Genomic DNA, 20,287 nt, shown 5'->3' on the forward strand with positions numbered 1-20,287 from the left:
TGAGTGGCTTCTTAACTACAATATTTGCATTGAATGTTACAGTGCCCACAATTACTTGGAATACCTACCTTAACTTATATAAATCAATTTTATTTAGTCTAAGTTTAAAATTTAAGAGGCTGGCAAATTAATGGGTCTAGGAAACATCTTAGTGCTCACATGTATTGAACTTTATCAAAATCTTTCATATGTAATGCCCAGCATCATTTTATCAGATTTGCTACTTTATAAAGATTCTGAAAGAATGCTTTTAAGTTAAAATATATACAAAGTTGATATGCAGAATTAACTCTTTCATGATAGAAGCCAAAGTAAAACGTAAGGAGGAATAAAAACATTTTATCTTGTGTATTCAGAATCACACACAAATTACCTTTACAGTTCAATTTACTATATAGAAATCATTTGGGTTTTATATTTTCAGTTAAATTCTGAACTGAGATTACAATATTGTTTTAAAAAAAAGGATTGTTACATTAATTCAGTACTTTTTAGCATACCAAATTGAAATACATAAGTTCAAACTTCAGATTTATGGCGAACAGTCTTCAAATACAATACAGACATTTCTTAAAGTTACCATCTCATTCACATGTGAAATTTGCAACTCTGAGCCGTTATACATAGAACAATTCTCCTATGAATATGGCAAAGTTGATATGCCATGAAGCTCAGAGCTGTATGTCAAGCCAAGGACTCACAGTTGTACCATCTTCTAAAAGGTCTGCCATTTCTGGACCACAAAGCACAACATGTAAAGAAGACTGGGAATAATTGCTCCTCTTTATTACGGTTAAAAAAGTTGCATGTAGCTTGGAATTTTGCATAAAACCCCGTATTATACCTTGGTAAAGTCCAAGGGTAATTATAGATGACAATGGACTGGGGTCTTAAATTTAATTATTAGAACCCATGAAATTCAAATGGGCATCAAATCAAAAGATATTAAGCACCTACTGGTTTAGATTGAAATTTATTAGAGATTCATGATCAATTTCTTTCCACCTTGAAATCAAGGTGTAAAAACCAGCTATTAAGTGCATTCCAAACTTCTCCTATGTAGCACAGGTAGAATTTTCTGTCCATTGGCACCAAAGTCAAGTCACATTTCCTCTTGGAAGACAGAAATTCCACATCTGAACATAGAGTAAGTTAGGAAAAAAATGACCCCTGTTGTTTATTTTATTACTATTGTGATTCTGAGATCTAGGATTACTAATATACTAGCAGTGAACAACGCGCAAACTCCTGGCAACAACTGTCAGGTTAGTAACGCTAACTCCCCTCCCCCAGTCACAAAATTTTAGTATGAAAAGAATTAAAATTACTAAGCTGAACAAATGGGAAATAACAAGAAACTAAGCATAACTAAAAACAAACTCCTACTAAAGTCTGAAATCATTGCAATTAAGAAATTGAGAACAGGTGTGCTTCACCCTACCCCTTACAACTCTGAATTTAAATAGTATTCCGTGCAAAAGAGCATCAGGTTTCTGGATATAGATGTAGCCCTTCTTTAAGTTTTAGTGCGCTGCAGAGTTTTCTGCGATTTTATTTCCCTCCCCCACCCCAGATTTATTCAAAGTATTTAATAGAATCTTCCATTTCAGCCGAAAGATTTGTAATTCAAAGATTTACTAAGGTATTCTACGCATTCTATCTATACAGAAACACCTATTAATTATTACAATTGGTTTATGCAGAATTAACATTTTTGGTGTTAAAATTGTTAAACATCATGCTTACTGCACATCAACTCTCCATAATGAATCTGAACTTCACAATGATTTACCAAACATTTTACTTAAATTACTATTTAAATAACTGAAAAAAATGTACTGAGCCAAACTAAACTTAAATGGGCTATAAAGGGGAAAAAAAAAAAACCTTCAAAACAGTCCATATACACATCTATTTCAAAACTACCTTTGCTAGCTAGCCCCCTTTCCCAAAGTTTTAGCCTGAAAAAACAGTAAAATCTACACAAAATTTTATTGCAATCATACAAGGGTTACATTAGGTCAAATACAACAAATACTATGATGCAATTTTACATTTATTAAACTACAGTTCAAAGCACAAATTTACACATTCTAAATACACTAAACGTATCTAATGAAGTCACACTGGTCTTCCACTGACATTTGATATATCTGGGTGAAAGACATTTAACTTTACAAGACTTTTTAACATGAATCCTTAGTATAAAAACTGTGTACTTGTATGTAAACGATTTAATGGGGAACCCAATTAATGGGCTTCCATCTCCACTAAGTCATCCATTTTGTTGCATATTTTATTTTAAACGCTTAAGGGGTAGGACAAACTGGTAAGTTTAAATCTGGATACATTATCTAAATCTCCCAATTACCCCCCAATGAATTATAGATGAAAGCTGATTTTGTCTGGTCCCAAATAGCTATCACTAATAGATTTTGTTTCCAATAGAATTAACAGAGTAAGATTGAATTTGTTTCACACTGGAATGTAGACCAGACAAGCTTAACCTGCAACTTCAGATCTAAAGCACTGATGCCTGTTTAAGCTTCAGAGGAAAAGCTATCTTCTTGGCTCAGCTGAATGCAAGAAGGCACAAAGAAGAAGTTCTTCATCATTGTGTCTGAAGTAATTCCAGCATCTTGCATCTCATACCTTTCAAAAAACCAAACACAAAACCGTAATTCTAAGTTTAAGCACAAAGACCACACTAACACATAACAAGTGGACAATGAAATCAGATTATAAAGTAACGAGTCTTCCAATAACCCTTAACAGAGGAGCATTTTGCTATTACTTTTAAGTTAGGCATTTGTTACAGAATTAAAATTAGCCAACATTTAATGTCATCTCAAATATCCAATCAGCTTTAAAATGAAAACAGTACCTTACCAATCACTAAATGACATCATGTAGTAAATAGCTGGCCTCTGAAAATCATTAAAAGCAGATGGTTCATGGAGAGAGTCTGCTCCCATGTTATCAAAGATAAGCCAATCTCCCACATTCAGCTCAGGAAGAAGACAGCTTTCCACAATTTGATCAAGCTCATCACAGGATGGACCCCAAAGGCTGCTTGTAAACAGAGGCTCATCTTCCTTGTATTTCTGTCAGGGAAAAAGAAACTTTTTAAATTAAGTTTTTACTCAGGGTGGATGAGAGCATTTTTCATTAGATCAGATTAAATATGCCTATAAAAGGCAGGCCTAGAAGGGCAATGGTGCTCCTTAACTCCATCTAAGGAAGGCAAATCCTCAAAAAAGGGCAATATTCCCCATTCTAAAGTATTCCTCCAAAAATTGGGATGCACCTTAAAAAAAAAAAAGTCAGTTAATAAACTGCCAAATAAGCAGTTCTATTATTTATAATACAACTTGCCTTGTGAACCTCTGGAATGGTATCTAAGTCCTCAGACAGTTTACTTGCAAAAGAACCATAAACACCATCATTCATATAATACATGAAGGCTGGTTCATCACTTCCGGTTTTTTCTACTGAAATAAAGCAGAAAAAATGAAGATGAATTTACACTAAATTGTCTAATACAGTTAAAACTATGCAAGGCATAGCAGACTGAGTATTTATAGAATAGACTCAGTTTTCACATTTCCCAAAATATTTAAATTAACTTGAAAAAACCTGATATATACTGTCATACCTTAAAACTGTTAGCCTAAAAAACTGAAAACATACTTCACAAAGATGACCAATGAACACATGAAAGAAGTGCTCTACAGAAGTCACCAGATAAATGCAAATTAAAACTACAATGAGCTTCCACCACCACACACCTACTGAATGGATAAAATTAAAAAAATGACAATACAAAAAAATCAATAAAAGTGAGGGATCAGAACTTGTACATATACACCACCAGTGGTAGAGTAAAATAGCACTTTGAAATCTTTAAAAACATCTACTCTGTGACCCAGCAATTCTATTCTTAGTCATTTCCCCAATGAAATGAAAAATGTCCACAGAACTTAAACAAGAATGTTACGTTTTATTCGTAATAGCTCAGAAGTGGAAACAACCAAATATTCATCAGCAAAGATAATGGATAAATTGTCTATTCACAGTGGAGTATTAGCAATAAACATGAAACAAAGTAGTTCAATCAGACATTATACTGAGCTGCCCTTTTTTTTTTTAAGATTTTTAAAATTTATTTGACAGAGAGAGACAGAGAGAGAGAGGGAACACAAGCAGAGGGAGTGGGAGAGGGAGAAGCAGGCTTCCCGCGGAGCAGGAAGCCCGATGCAGGGCTCGATCCCAGAACCCTGGGATCCTGACCTGAACCCAAGGCAGATGCTCAATGACTGAGCCACCCAGGTGCCCTTATACTGAGCTGTCCTAAAATATATGCTAGATGATTCCATTTATATGAAGCTTGAGGGCAGCCTAAACTACTCAATGGTGCAAAAACCATCACAACAATGACTGTCTGGCAAAGGAACAAACCTGGAAAGAAAAAATTCTGATATGAAATTTATGTTTTTATAGGGATGTCAGTATATGCTTTCATTAATTTGTCAAATTATACACTTAAATTTTTATACAGGGAGTAAAATCTTATGTCAAAAACCAACCCTCAACGGATACTGAACTACAGGTTAAGTGGTTTGGTTATCTGCAGTGGTATGAGTTAGCTATTCAGGAAACACCTTCTGCGTATTCCAGACTTAAGCAAATGTGTGTAGGTGTAGGATAATGGGAGCTAGGCTTCTCACTGTTGGGAAAGAGTTACAACACGTAAGGAGAAAAACAGAATGCACCATGTGGTATACTGCATGCGCAGCTTTTGATGATATATAGTTATGTGCGCTATGTATATATATGCACACACCCATTTCCTGGTTCTGTTCAGTGAGAAAGCCTAGATGAAATGATGCGTCAGTAGTAAGCACAACCAATACTCACTCCTTTCTTGGTTTTTAAAATACCACTCTCCTTGGAGACATAGCCAATTCTAGGACTGAGGCAGGTAAAGAACCTGGAACATCTTGATGTACCATGAAATAAAGAAGCACTCAGAGAACGATGGGGACATGTCAAAAGGACCCCAATTTTGGACAGTAAATAAAAATAATCGATTATATAATCTATTGAGTAAGTATCTAGGAGTCTAAACTATTATACATAGAGAAAGCTATTCTCAGACTGAATAATGGAGTCAGAAATTCACTGATGTTAAAACTAATGGGGTGAAAGTATGAAAAGAAAAACGTTATTTACAAATTATCTTTCCACTTTATAATGAAGAAACCCACCTGACACCATCTTAACCAAGTGATCAGAATGGGAAGTTCCTTATATTATTCTTACAGCTCTTCAACTTTGAGATATTTTAAAAACTCAAAAGAAAAAAAAACTTATTCTTCCTAACTTAAAGAAAAAAAAAAAAACTATAGGAGTTAGTCTTCTTAATGCAGAACAGTACTTTCTACGTTTTTTAAAGTGCTATTTGTCAGCAAGACAGACTGTCTAGTGCCTTTTTGTTGGTTTGACTAGAGACAAATTAAGACTCTGTTGGCCCTTGTTATGTAAAAAAGTATAAAGTACATCCTCCCAGTGACTCATCTGACTAAGAGGTACAGGGCAAGAGACATTACAATAAAACACTGGTTTTTAATAAGATAGGAGAATCAATCATCTGGGGGAAGTTTATCTAAAACACAAATAACTAGGGGCACCTGAGTGACTCAGTCGGTTAGGCAACTGACTCCTGATTTTGGCTCAGATCATGATCTTAGGGTCATGAGACTGAGCTCTGTCTCAGGCTCTGCACTGGGCAGGGAGTCTGCTTAAAACTCTCTCTCCCCCTCTGCCCCACCCCAACCTCACATGGGCTTGGGGTGTCTCCAAAAAAATAATAAATAAAATATGCATATCTAAATATCAGAACCAAGAGTTAGATTTCAGAGGTCTTATGGCAACTTCAGAGGGCATTTTAAAATGCTCCCCAGCTGCTTACAGCTGACTGAAGATCACCCACAACCTCATAATCCGTATATTTCCATGTCCTACAGTATTTTACACTCGACTAGTATCAGATAACTGCAATTAGTTTGAAGATGAATTTATCAAACAGAAACAAAATTATAAACTTTGTAACTTACCTCCAGAGGAAAATTTATCATTTTCAACAACTTTCTTTGCAATGATATTAACTGCAAGTGTAAATGCAGAAGACACATAGTAGCTTCCAGGTTCTGAGATTATCTTAATGCCAGATCCTTCAGGAAAGTAGACATCCAACAAAGGGCTGATAACATGATTAACCTATGAATTTTAAACCCATTATGATTTCAATATTGAACTAGATAAGTCACATTAAGAGATTGATAGGTTTCCTAGAAAATTTAAAACCAAAGTAGTTCCAATTACAGACCGGAAAGCTTATTTAGCAATTATCTTCAAGCAATTAAGCAGACTTTTGAGACATCAAAGTTTATATTATCAGAATGACATTATTTTTAAAAATTTCATAATCCCAATAGCAAATAGTTACTGGTGACTGTTTAAAGTCATGTTTCTATACTCCTTAACAATAGCAATGAAGGAGCAAAACATCAAATCAGTTTCTAGATACTACAGAATGAGGGATGGAAGGCAGAGCAGGAAGATGAGTAGTAATGTGTATCGGATAAAACAGCTTCAACTGTCCAAATTATAAATTCACTTGTACTATCAAGTACTCCATTAGAGCAGAAACACAACTGAATACAAACTTATTATGCTATAGAGTTCATAGAATTTTATTAAGCTTTTCAAAGTTAGCTAGGTCTTCTCATTGCCTCTTCATCTTCTTAGAATCAAATTTTAAACAGATGTTTGTTACAGGGTTTATTTCCTGCCATTGTTAAACCCTTGTCTATATCTACCACTTAAGTAGCAAAGAAATGAGATTATTCCAGTATATCCATCCACTGAACAAAGTTTACCTCTTCCAACTGAAATTCAGTTCCTGTGAAGCCTCCGCCAATATCTAACATGTTCATTGTGAAGCCAAATTCTCCCTAGAGATGGAAAAAAATACTTTAAATGCTTATCCAAATTGTTATGACTACAAGGACATTTCAAAAACCCCTTCCCAAGGAGGTAAATATCATCTGTTCTAATCCTTAGTATGGCAATGGTTTTGGTCTCTACCAACAGAAATAGATTTATTCAGTGTTGTGTATATACCGTCTTCCTGATGATGTCTGTACTGTCTTAGAGACATACGCAAGTAAATTACTATTTCATCCCTTTACGCACTTAAAAAATATTGACTGTATGGAACTCTTGCTGCTTGGGAGTCTGCTTATCCCTCTCCCTCTGCTCCACCCCCTGCTCTAGGGTATGCGCACTTGCACGTGTGCAAGTTCTCTCGCTCTTGAATAAATGAATAAAATCTTTGAAAAGAAAGAGATGAAGAGAAAAAGAAAAATAAATAAGATCCTGGCTTAAAATATCAAAATAATTTAAGGAAAAAAACTTACAGCCATGTCAAACACACATCGAGCATCAGATAGAGCATGTACATATACTTGAGATTCTTTGCAAGCACTTGAAACGTGAAATCTGGAAGAAAGAGTAATAAATTTAAAGCAACAGTACATTTCAGAAGCCCTTCCTGTAATTCTTTTCAGTTCTCGTTCACCATATTGACACAGTATTCACAGTAACCTTATCAAATATTTAAAGAATTGGAAGCACAAGCCTCTAATTATCCAAGTTATAATAACCAGCCTTTCAGAAAAGACAATGTTTGAGTAATACTGTAATTTTATAAAGAATTTTTAACAATGAGTTATCAGGCTTTATAACTATCAGGTAAGGGCATGCTTTTATGTATACATAGTAAAGTAACAAGCACTAGCAATAAAATTGGGTCATGAAATCTTTAATTTGAATGTATAGTTTTATCTGACAAAATATAAAAATGTCTACTGTGAAATACAAACGAACATTAATTCAGCTGAGTATTACTAACACTTGTTAGTATTACTTAAGAGATACTTATCAGAAATTCAGAACAGAATACTTAAATTTAAATAAAATACGTTTCTGTATCCTGATCATGGCAGTGGTATAAAGTATAAACCCAAAAGTCAATTTTACTGTATATTAACTTTAAAAATAGAAATATGAGAACTCTCAAATATATGTCAATATTTTTCACCTAAGACAGAATTAAACTTAATAGTGGTGATTCTTTATCCATCTTTATGAATATTTAAAAAGCAAGATCTTGTACTGTAATAAGATTAGCAATGGACTGGCATCTCAAAAACTGTGGAGCTTTGTGCTCCAAATCTGACTCAGATCATAGTTCTGAGATTATGATCAAATCATTAAATCTGGGTATCCATTTCTGCACACATAAAAATCAAGAAAGTAACACAATGTCGTACTGGTGTGCCCAAGGGATTAAAAACAGAAGGAAAAAAATTTAAAGATGGGTGAAAAAATAAAGCAAAATGACAACTCAGATGAATGTTATTTTGGTATTCATTAGAATTCTAGTACAGCCTCTCCAATTTAAAAGGAGGGGTTTTACATTCCTAACCTAACTAAATTTTTATTTACTATTTTCTCTCTTAATTAGGGAAGGGGGAGGTATATGTACAAAGTTATATGAAGGATAAAACATATTTGTTTTTCCTAGACTAAAAAAATAAATATTAAACTGAAAATTCAATCTATTAGACTTCATGCAAATGAAGTGTTAAGTAATCTATCATCGGAAAGACAAAGATTTATCACCATAAGATGGAAGCTTAAAACAAAATACTCACTTAACCCCAATAATTTGGACATCAAGTTCCTTAGCACATTCCAAGAGATGCCTACAGTTCTTCAGGGTAGTGCCAAACTTCATGTTACCCTCTTCGCCTCCAATATTATCTTCTGTTGCAATATGTAGTAAGACCCTAAGAGAAGGGGAAGATGATTGGGGCAGAGTTGGTTTACATCATCATCAGCACATGTGAAGCCTGAAGATTGTAGGAAGTATGTTGATTATGTTGCCATTGCTCCCAAATCCAGCGACGGTTGAATCAAGTGAACCTAATGAAAAACAATCCTGTATAGAGAAAAAACTAGCCATTAGGGCCTAAAGCATGAAGCTTACAAGGATGGGAATTTGGAAAATGCAGGAAGTTAAGACTCTGTTGTAGCAGCAAGAGTCAGTTGGGCTCTGTAATGAAAGACGACATTACTTTCAAATGAAGTCCATCAGTCCATAAAACCACCTAGAGAGACTAAATTGAATAGCAATGCCATCGTTGTCTTTCAGTGAAAAATATCAGGGCTTTTACATGTTTCAAGTTTCCTAAATTGTTTCAGCTAGTTAACCTTCTACCACTTATTCTGAAAATTCCTATTAATCTCTTCCATCTTATTAAAAAAAAATTGGCAAGCTTGGAGTTATTTTATGTGTCTAAACAGTAGCCTTTTAGATACTGATTCAAATCTACTTAGTATTTTCTTCCAAATCATGACAACCAAGACAAATGATTGAGACGGTCTCAGGAGATACTCAAGTAATTACAAACCACTAAAACCCAAAAATATGCAAATGCTGTTTTGTAAGACCGTTTTCCCAAGGAAGTCCTGATGAATGACTGCTGATCAGAAGGGTTTAAGTCTCTTAAAAGCAAATTATTCTTCCTATGGGTTGAATCAGCTCTATTAAGAATGTACCATCCACTTTATAGTTAACACAGTAACCCCAAATCAGGGCTTATCTTCAGAAGATCACAGAACAGAAAGATTTTCCTAGAGACAAGTGGTTCACTAAAATTTCCCCCAAAAGGCCTTTATCCAAACAAAGGTTTTCAGGGTACTCAATCCTGTTGGAACACTTAAGAATACCATCAAAGTCAGTAAGAAAATTATAAATGTACAAGGAAAATATGGATATGATACACATTTTCAGGAACACATGTAATAACCCATTAAAAAGAAGCAATTTTGTACTAATACAATATAATTTTAGTAGATCCTAAAGTGCTCTTGACATACCAGTTCATGAAATTTGCCTTTTTTGCTTTTAAAAAGTAAACTTTTTAATTAAAAATATCTTGTGAGGGCGCCTGGGTGGCTCACTTGGTTGGGCGACTGCCTTCGGCTCAGGTCATGATCCTGGAGTCCCGGGATCGAGTCCCGCATCAGGCTCCCTGCTCAGCAAGGAGCCTGCTTCTGCCTCTGACCCTCCCCCCTCTCATGTACTCTCTCTCATTCTCGCTCTCTCAAATAAATAAATAAATCTTTAAAAAAAAAAAAATATCTTGTGATACATGCAGGTACAAGTAAAAAAATATGTATTAAACTTCCTATTCAAAGAGAAGAGTGGGTCTTAAAAAAAGAAACCCCTCCAATCTACAGACTAGGCTCCTAAGACAGACACTGTCACTAAGGACAAGCATTTAGGAGCTACAGCCAAAGGCAGATTAAATCCTCAGCCAACTAGGAAAAGAAGCTGACCAACACACATCCTGTCCCCAACATGATAAATAACTAGTAGGGTTGATGTGATTATGAAAATACAGCTGTGGCCCTCATTTTATTATTCCAACAACCACATCTTCTTCCTTGAATTAAAGCTTATAAATTCATATTCCAAACTGTCCTTATCTCATCCCAACTCTACAAGAAGGATCAGAAGTGGGCAGCCAATAAAATGCTATTAGCATTTTCCATATAGGAATTTTAAGTAAGTTAAAAAAAAATAAATAATTGTAATACACACCACTGCTCTACATAAAAGTACTTTTCCCAGGCCAAAGACAAACCCAAACCCTAAGCCATAAGGTAATATTCCCATGTACTTAGTTTTACACTTACTTGGCATTTGGGTGATTACGTGCGATTTTCTTCAATTCAACTTCATTGTCACAAGTCATGATGTTCACTCCAATCTTTGCTGCATACTTTATTTGAGACACTTGCTTGCAAGGACTTATATAAATGATGTTTTCTGGAGATACGCCCAATTCTTGCACTAAAGCCATTTCAGTCTATAAAAACACATTTTAAATAGTGTCATCTAAAAAGCAACATTTCTATTACTTTTCATTTAATTACTACTTTATACGTTATACTACCTGTGTTAAAATCCTTCAAAAAGGTGTAACCACCATCAGAGAAATCTCATGGTTTAGAATTATTTTGCTCTCATTGGAAGTTAATGGTCTAGCTAGCTCTAACCTAAGAATGAGGAACAAATAAAAAGTTCCTGATTAAAGATAAAGAAAAAAAAGGCTTTTTAAAGTCTCATCTCACTGAAACTTTCCTTTCACTGGTATACCTGAAAACTCTGTAAATTTCCATTAGGCTGCAAATTTACATAAGAGTTTAAAAACATCCAAAACTGAGACTTCTTGCAATTTTTCTTACTGTAACCAAAAGTTAAAGTCGAGTTCTAAAACGTTGCAGTTCAGTGACAAAATAATGAAAAATACTTACTTTACTGGAGCAAGCAAATCCAGTTCCAAGAGCTGCCAAAATCTCAAGTACAGCTGGAGCGGAGTTGCACTTTACTGTGTAGAATGGCTTTATCTGAGCCACTATGTTCTGCCACTGACTGTGTTTCTTCACAATCTTTCCAAGATCTCCCACAAAAAATGCATTTTTCCCCGTCTGTTATGATCATGGGGGGAAAAAAAAAAATCAAATAACTACTGAAAATAGAGTACCATAAGTAGTAAAGAACTCCCTTTTTCCTCCACAAATAAGCCGATATATACATTTACATACACTACTACATTTAAGGTTTAAGAGTAATTAAGCTAGATTCAGCAAACACAGGAGAATCCAAACACCTTTTTCTTTTTAAACTTGACTTTTTGCTGCGCTAAGCTGGCATATAAAATATTCTCTACTTTGCTTTTTAAAAAATTATCAATTATAGGGACTTTCTACTTCATAATTGCCTCCATTTGGGGGAGTAGAGGAGGAGACCACCTGTTTCCTTCCATGTTTTCCTATACTGTTTAAAATACATTCACTTTGATAGTTCAGGATCTAACTTCCTATTACAGTGAGTAGAATCAGGAATGTTAAACAAAATAAGCTACATATCTCCATTATAAATTGCACCTAACGAGAGGATGGTAAAGCAACACTAGGAACCAATGTTTAAGGAGACAAAGTTGGTAGAGATGACAAAGAGATGACAAAATTGTATTTAAAAAATACACTAGCACACTAAACGTCAGATAAACCTGAGTAAGGATATTCTTCCCTCAAAACTAAAAACAGATTTTAATTAGGGATCTGGGGAGATCTATAAAATGATTTTAACATAGCTACTCTAGGAGTAAAAGGACTATAACATGTCAGGGAAAGCAGTAAGGTTGGACAGCAGACAATAATCTTATTTATAGGGGCTCCTCGGGGGCTCAGTCCTTAAGCGTCTGCCTTCAGCTCAGGAGGGTCCTGCGATGGAGCCCCGCATCGGGCTCCCTGTTCAGTGAGAAGCCTGCTTCTCCCTCTCACACTGCCCGCCCCACCGCGCTTGTGTTCCCTCTTTTGCTGTCAAATACCTTTAAAAAAAATAAAAATAATCTTATTTATAATACACATCTAAATATTGTTTGAAAAGCCAGGAAGACAGTATTACTGCTTTCAGTTAATACACACTTAAAAATGTACATTATTGGAACATACTGACCAGGAAATAGACATGATTGCAAATTATGGTTTTTGCATGGCAGATAGGGGACAGTTAAACTCAAGTTACTCCATCCCTTCAAGATATGCCATCCCTAATGTTCTAGAGACAGAAAATTTATTTTTAATACAAAAAAAAGAAGAAGAAGAAACACAAAAAACAAAAAAACCAAGGCAACTATGGCTACCAGCAAGAGAACTGGGATTTAAAAACAAAACAACCCACAAGATGTTCGGTTGTAATCACTCTTGAGCCATATAATTAGATGACACTGCTAGGAGAGAATAGGATTTCAGACTAACCCTCACTAAATGTTACTGAATGTGGGATAATTCAAGAATTGTAGGACAATGAATGAATTAAAGGAATATTTCAAAGATCATTATCTGACCCACAAAGAATGTTGCAAAAATTAGAGAAGAGAAAGGTCAGCATACTTCCACTAGGAGGTTCCCTAGTGACAGGAGAGAATTAATTATAGAATGGCTTGGTTATACAACAGACTGAACAGTATGACAAGTGCCACTCCCCCCACCCCCAAATTTTGATGGCAGAAGAGAGAGAAAGGGATTTTGCTGAGGTGTGGGGAGATTTGAGCACATCAGTAAAGGTCAAGGAAGTTTTCTGTTATCCTATTATTGAACACCAATAACATGAAAACAATTTTTCAACAAATTTGAGGAATATGGGAAATTAGCTCCAACAAAGAAGCAAATTTTATCAGTAAGGCAATAAAGTTAACTCTATCACTAAGTACAAAACAAATAATCTTATGTAGCAGTGAATATGAGTCTGTAGAAGCTGACACTTGGTGCAGTAGAGAGTAAGCATTCTGTGTAACTTATCAAATTCTCAGCCAATATACAACCAAGATTAACTGAAATATAAATTATAATCTACTCAAGCATATAGTTGAGAAAAATGAGTAAGAAGCCATGTAGTGACTAGGAGGACAGCAACATATCAAGAAAACAACATACAAGAGCTGAGTGCTAAAAGGCACAGCAGAGAAAGAGCTGTTAGAAAGCATTTGTTTTAATGTGGGCTAGAAAGAACTTCATCACTACTCAAGGGAAGTGGGGGCATCAAATTAAGACAACCTGGAAAAGGTAACATCTGAAGAAAGTACTTTTATCAGACCAACATCTTGGAAATAGAGCAATGTTTTAGAATTCAGTAATTTATAAACGCTGTATCTGAGAAATGTGATATGGCACACTTACCAGGGTATGTTCATAAACATAGTTATCAATAACATTTCCAAGGTTTGTTCCTTCATCCAACAGGCCAACGGAGTAGTTTGCATCGTCAAGAAATCCTTTCATCTCAGCCGTATTCCACAAAGCCGAAAGTCATAAACCAGGAAAAACAAGAGACGGGCCACCAAGCCTTATGTCTGGGTCCTTAGAATATGCAACAAACTGTCAAAATAGAAGTTTTTTCAAAGTCTGTATTATTTCACCAGTTAACCTTAGTGTAGGAGTTGTCAATGAAAGTGCGCTAAGTGCCTAATTTAGTGAGGAATCTGTGCTCACTTAACACGTGCAGATACAATGGATCATTCAATATCTTTTAGTGCCCATTTTAAAGTGAATGTATTTTATACATTTAAAAATTGAGCTCAATATGACAATTTAAGATAATCCACACATGTGCAGTTTATTACCAGTCAATATGGTCACCTTATTTACACAGAGTTGTAGACCCAGTCTGTATTATTCATCTTGCTTTTTTTCATAACACAATTTTCAGTAAAAATTCATTCTAAGTAAAGAAAGCTAGTGAAATACCTATCTGCAGCCAAGAAATTAAAATACTGGTCTAAGCTTCAATACACTACCGGGCATATCCCATGGCGTGTAGCAGGTAACTGCAGATATAAGTCTTCTAAATTCTACAGTAAGCGAGAAGTGAACAGAAATGGGTGGGGGTGGAGAATGACTTTAATGGACCATCTGCAGCTTTGATACAGACTGCCTAGGTCTCACCTCAATCTGAAAATGGTATCGGCTACATCAGGTTAGCAACGTTCAAGTTTATCATGAAGTAAGCTGAAATCCTTACTGGACTAGAAGTCAGGAGACTCAGTGGTTGTGGCTCTATCATTTAATAGCTATGTGATCCTAGCTCAATTTCTCTAAACTTCAGTTAATTAACTGCTTCCTCAAAAGGTTGCTGTTAAAAAAAAAAAAAAAGTATAGCATATGAATAAAAAATACTTGTTTAAGGGACGCCTGGGTGGCTCAGTCTTTAAACATCTGCCTTCGGTTCAAGTCATGATCCCAGGGTCCTGGGATCGAGCCCCGCATCGCGCCTGCTTCTCCCTCTCCCACTCCCCGCTTGTGTTCCCCCTCTCGCTGTGTCTGTAAAATAAATAAATAAAATCTTAAAAAAAAATACTTGTTTTAAGTGTTGCTTCAGAATAGAGCTAAAATTAAGTTGCCAACTGCCAGAAACACAAAAATGCCAGCGTAATTTAAAACTAGGTACAAGCTAGGCACTTGGTACATCCTAAACCATTTACTAAGAACTCTAAAAAGGCAGGCTAAATCCAATCTCTCTCCCATAGAAGAAATCTTTCCCCTCCCCCAGAACACCCATTCTCCTCTGGGTAGCATATACTATTTATCTTCTTTGCTGAATTCACTGGTCCTTAAAGGTTACTTTAGGCAAGGATTTCTTTTAACATAAATAAAAAGTCCATTAGCAAAACAAGTCCTCCAGACAGGATACTCATTGTCTGGTCCTGATTTCTGGTTGCCACATTAATAATGCGCACAGACCAGCTCTTGGCCATCTATTTTAAAACTTGCACAGCCTTTCCTGTGTTCTTGATTCTCCCTTTCCCTCCCTCCAATGCTACTCTATGTGCTAGTGTTCACCTTCAGTGATGGCCCTCATCTTAAAGGTATACTCCATTTCAGTGGTTCTCAAAGGGTCAGCTTTTTGAATGCACCAAAACAAATTCCATTAAGTCATAATATTAATCAAATTCCATGATATACAACCAAGATTTAGTTTTTCTTAACGTTTAAAACACAACTTCATTTCCAAGAAGTCAACTACATTCAGTTTAGCTCTCCAAATCTCTTTCAAGCAACAGCACAAACAGGAAAAGTTAAGGATATTTTATGAAAGGAGTTAACTTAGGCATATCTAAGTGAGACTTAATACTTAGGCAGTAAAGTGAAATTGTAGCCTGGACATTCTCTAAAGGTTGTTATACAAGGACTGATGTAAACCTGTGCCCAGAAAGCAGACATTCTAGGCCTGAGGATACATATTTATTTTAAACAACTTTTAACAATTTAGGCAGATATTCAACTATGCACTAAGGGAAAGAGAAAAGATAAAGGTTATTAAAAAAAAAAAATCAATTCAAAGGTAGGTGTAAGAAAGAGTACAGTTGAAACTTTCAGTTAAGTTTAGCATCACAAATCTTTGTGGTCAAACCCCTTTCATTTCTTCTATTAATAGTGAAAAATACTTAAGATCTTCAGCCTAATATTTCAGTTCTTGAGACTAAGTCTCTATGTATTTAACTGGGAACCTTAGGTTAGCAATCATAGACTTCCAAGGCAACTGCTGCCAAAAAGTCTAAAGTCACAACGATATGTACCTCAATTTCCTATAGCTGCAGTCCTTACAGAAAGGGAAATTTTCCTCTAGCATCAGGATCCTCAATACTTAAAAATATCAGACCAACCCATCCAGTCTTACTTACCTGCTGAATGCCCACGTTCTTAACAGTTTTTTGAGCAACGTACCAGGCACTGTTTTAAATATTTTATACATATTAATTTTCTCAACCCTTAAAACCATAACGGTATTACCCCCACTTTAGAGGTGAAGACACTGAGGCACAGAACAATTAGTTAGCCCTAGAGATGGTGACGACCAAATTTTTTAAAAGGAAAAAAAAATCTGTCTCCCGAGCACCCTCACCCTTAGAAAAAAGAGAATTCCTTTTAGAAACCCAACAGTAACTCTCAGTCTGATAGAGCTTTATCGAATTTCCACGATCAAGTAACCATTTCTCAGATTTATAAATTCCCATAGTTCTAATAAACTAAATTTACATATGGTATGAAAACATCCTATTAAGCCTACTCATAGCCTTTTAGCCTTTGTAACTATTTTCTAGATTTTAACTTCGCTGTTCCTTTCGTTATCTTTTGTCTAATTCTCAGGTAAACCCCAAATCTGAAATTTTTTCCTGGGACACCTGGGTGGCTCAGTCAGTTAAGTGTCTGCCTTTGACTCAGGTCATGATCCCAGGGTCCTGGGACTGAGTCCCGCATGGGGCTCCTGCATTGTGTGCTCTCTCTCTGACAAATAAAATCTTTGAAATTATTTTTCCTTTTTTAATCCACTTTATCAACAGTTTACATGAAACAATGTGCACCCATTTTGACAAATGTATACACCTGCATAACCCCTTCTATGAGCTTAAGTTCCCTCATGTCCCTTTTGCAGTAAATCCCCAAATCCACTTCAGCTAACCATTGAGCTGTCACTATAGATCAGACTTTTGTAGAAGTGAAATAATTTTAAAGGATAACCCAGGACCAAACTAAAACAGTTGACAAATAATGAAAAACATGAATAAAAACATTGGAAAGTGCATCATGCTCTAAGCGCAGAATGCTTGTGAAATGGTTTTATCATTAAAATTCAACTCTCACTTCAAAAGTAGCCATAGTTTGGTTCACCAATCCCTACTTGACTCACATAAGGACTCTGATGGAAAAATAAAATTCATTTGCTCTACTGGCAGTACCTAACAAAAAGAATGAAGAGACAAACACACCCAAACCACTAAAATAGATGTAGTACATGTAACATTATTTGATTTCCTTAATTATACTGAGCATTGCAATTGTTAAACCAACACGAAAAAAAGATAGCAGACATAAGTGAGATCTCAGTTTATCTTTTTGGATGGTCCCTAAAGGTTTTGATGCTCCCATAACTCCTAGCTCAGAACAGGTGCTCACAACAGGTAGACAAAGGAGTTCACAACTCTTAAGAAAGGGGAGTTTTTGTGTTTTTTTTTAAAGATTTTATTTATTTTTCGACAGAGAGGGAGATCGCGAGAGAGGGAACACAAACAGGGGGAGTGGGAGAGGGAGAAGCAGGCTTCCCACCGAGCAGGGAGCCCAACGCGGGGCTCAATCCCAGAACCCTGGGATCATGACCAGAGCCAAAGGCAGACGCTTAATGACTGAGCCACCCAGGCGCTCCAAGAATGGGGAGTTCTTAAGCTTAGGATGTGACAGCAATGAACTCCTTCAAAGTGTTGAAAAAGATGGTCCATCGTTCACATTCTTAAAAGGTGCCCCAAAACAGGATACAAAAGTAACTCACATATAAATGCAAAGCTCAACTGTCAGTTACTGCTAAAAACTAAAAGTTATGCCCAGGAAAAACTAATTACCTCTAAAGAATCTGCAAAACATAAAGATCTTCAAGAGAGAAATTTTCTAGCACTTTCTGAGCCAACAAATCCTTTGTTCAAATGAAATGTCACTTGGAAGCCCAAGATTTCCAACAACTGAAAAGGCTGAAGTAGGTGGTTATGGGTAGGCTGATTATTTCTCTCCTACCCCCAATCTCACTGAAAGAGTCCTAAAAAGTAGTTCATAATCATACCTCCAGGAGCCTTTGCCTAATTTTAACATGTTAGCAAAAAATATTTTAAAGCTCCACTATCTCAAAAAGGTTTATGTTCTACATTTCTGCCTCAAGGCACTAAAGAAATATTTTGCTAGTTTTCCAAGAAGCATTTAAAGTTACTTGGTGATGTTAAACCAAAAATCTAGGACATATACAGCATGTCCTATGGAACCAGAATGAAAATATAAGTGTGTATGTGTTGTGGGTGAGCAGTTTATATTGTATACCAGATCTACCAAGTTAATCCACCTCAATTTTAAATACCACAGGGATTTTCCAGACATCTCTCCATTAAGCCACTCCAACCCAGGCAATGCCAAACTTTACCCCAATGTTCCAATCCTGGGTGTTAATTTTCAACAGACACCGCACCATTTTTTATGGCTTATAAATCAGAAATGGGACTGATTTACTGGCTCTAACACATTATGACCCACTATGTAGTATACTTTGGTGTTGCTAGACATTTAATTGTTTACATTAAACTTCAGAAAAATCTGTGTAAATCTTAGATTTCCAAAAGGAGCAAATTCACTTTTCATAAAAGCTCTGAAGTTTTTTACCAACAGATAGTAGGAAGTATTCTCTACTTACAAGCCTTTACGCCATGTTCACAACCAAACACCTTACCAATGTATGGTGAAAGCAAGCTCAGCTTACTTCACACTAATACAATTGCTGTAATCACAATACTACTTTTGTAAGTGATTTCCTCTTAGATATTGTAGCTGGGAAGAAAAAAGTGTTTAACATTCCTTATTTACACCTTCATATTGGTGCTTTCTGATAACACTTTTTTTTTTTTTTAATGAAGAGCTGCCAAAGAAACAAAAGGCTCCAAAGAACTGCACCCTGCTCCCTGGAGCCTTCCATGAGGCCGCTGCGTCCTCATGTTCACTGACAGGGTAGCTCCAAGAGTAGTTGCTGCAGCAGCTGGGCACTTGCCTTGTTACACACCTGCTACAAAGGCTTCTATAGTTGATTGTACTTCAGAAGAAACTGATACATCTCTCAAATAATCACAAGATAATTCTGGCAGCAACAGCCCACTTGACACCAAGCTGGATGAATATGAGTCTTGGATTTCTGAAGTGAAGACCTCCCTGGAAGTAGAACAGGGAGAGCTGAAAGGTTGAGAGTACTGTTTCAGATACATGTAAGCAGGAAACCCAACCTTAATATATCAACCACTTTTCTAAAAGGACGTTTACTCATTAAAGAATGAGCACTTCAGATATTTTGAAATTACAACCACTACTGTAAAGAAGCCTAAGAGCACTTTTTGTTTTTTAACATATGATTTGAGGACTTAAAACTCAGCTCACAGCTTTAACAATAGACACAATGCTGTCGAAGTCACCTCTGCATTCTACCTCTGACCGAAATGTTACTTACCACACAGAATACCTTTAGGAATAACTGGGCAAAAGAACATTAGAAGAGGATTCTCAAAGATGACTTTGCCATTATAGATGTGAGGTCTGAAGAAGGTTCGAACCACCAGAAACAGTGACAGGAAGCTACATACTGGAAATGGCAGGAAGTCCAATAAATTGTGCGATGACTGTTAAGACCATATGGATTTTTGCCATACCGGACTAAAAATAAGTGATGGATAACAACAACAACCTACACTGAGTACTTAGGATAATCAGGACAGAGCTTGCTTCAATCAACAGTAAGTGGAAAACCAGTAATGGCAATAAACACCCTTAAAGTTACTTTTCAGGTGATGAGGTTAAAAAAAAAAAAAAAAGAAAAAGAACACCCTGATTAACCCTAGAGGAAGAACATTAAAGGTTTACTGCTGAAGAATTATTTTAAAAGACAAGAGCGGGGCGCCTGGGTGGCTTAGTTGGTTAAGTGACTGCCTTCGGCTCAGGTCATGATCCTGGAGTCCCGGGATTGAGTCCCACATCGGGCTTCCCGCTCAGCGGGGAGTCTGCTTCTCCC

At 36.0% G+C, this 20,287-nt stretch overlaps 1 protein-coding gene across 5 annotated transcripts in view; it reads right to left on the reverse strand.

Moving 5' to 3' along the window:
- Positions 1 to 322: 322 nt before the first annotated feature.
- AZIN1 (antizyme inhibitor 1) overlaps positions 323 to 20,287 on the reverse strand; it is a 31,893-nt gene continuing 11,928 nt past the window's right edge. Inside the window, exons 3-13 of one of the 5 annotated variants that reach the window (NM_001291763.1) lie at positions 19,292 to 19,437; positions 13,882 to 14,079; positions 11,452 to 11,625; positions 10,831 to 11,003; positions 8,781 to 8,915; positions 7,482 to 7,563; positions 6,942 to 7,016; positions 6,117 to 6,279; positions 3,376 to 3,491; positions 2,890 to 3,104; positions 323 to 2,652 (exon numbers count right to left, since the gene is read on the reverse strand). In NM_001291763.1, the coding sequence (NP_001278692.1) occupies positions 2,541 to 2,652; positions 2,890 to 3,104; positions 3,376 to 3,491; positions 6,117 to 6,279; positions 6,942 to 7,016; positions 7,482 to 7,563; positions 8,781 to 8,915; positions 10,831 to 11,003; positions 11,452 to 11,625; positions 13,882 to 13,983 (1,347 nt within the window). In that variant the 5' untranslated portion in view covers positions 13,984 to 14,079; positions 19,292 to 19,437 and the 3' untranslated portion in view covers positions 323 to 2,540. Of the gene's footprint in view, positions 2,653 to 2,889; positions 3,105 to 3,375; positions 3,492 to 6,116; positions 6,280 to 6,941; positions 7,017 to 7,481; positions 7,564 to 8,780; positions 8,916 to 10,830; positions 11,004 to 11,451; positions 11,626 to 13,881; positions 14,080 to 19,279; positions 19,459 to 20,287 lie in introns of all 5 variants that reach the window. The other 4 variants (XM_031040541.2, XM_031040540.2, NM_001301799.1 and 1 more) reach the window with 4 other exon arrangements.

The sequence above is a fragment of the Leptonychotes weddellii genome, chromosome 4, assembly GCF_054177405.1.
Source record: "Leptonychotes weddellii isolate Sample4059 chromosome 4, ASM5417740v2, whole genome shotgun sequence".
NCBI lineage: Eukaryota > Metazoa > Chordata > Mammalia > Carnivora > Phocidae > Leptonychotes > Leptonychotes weddellii.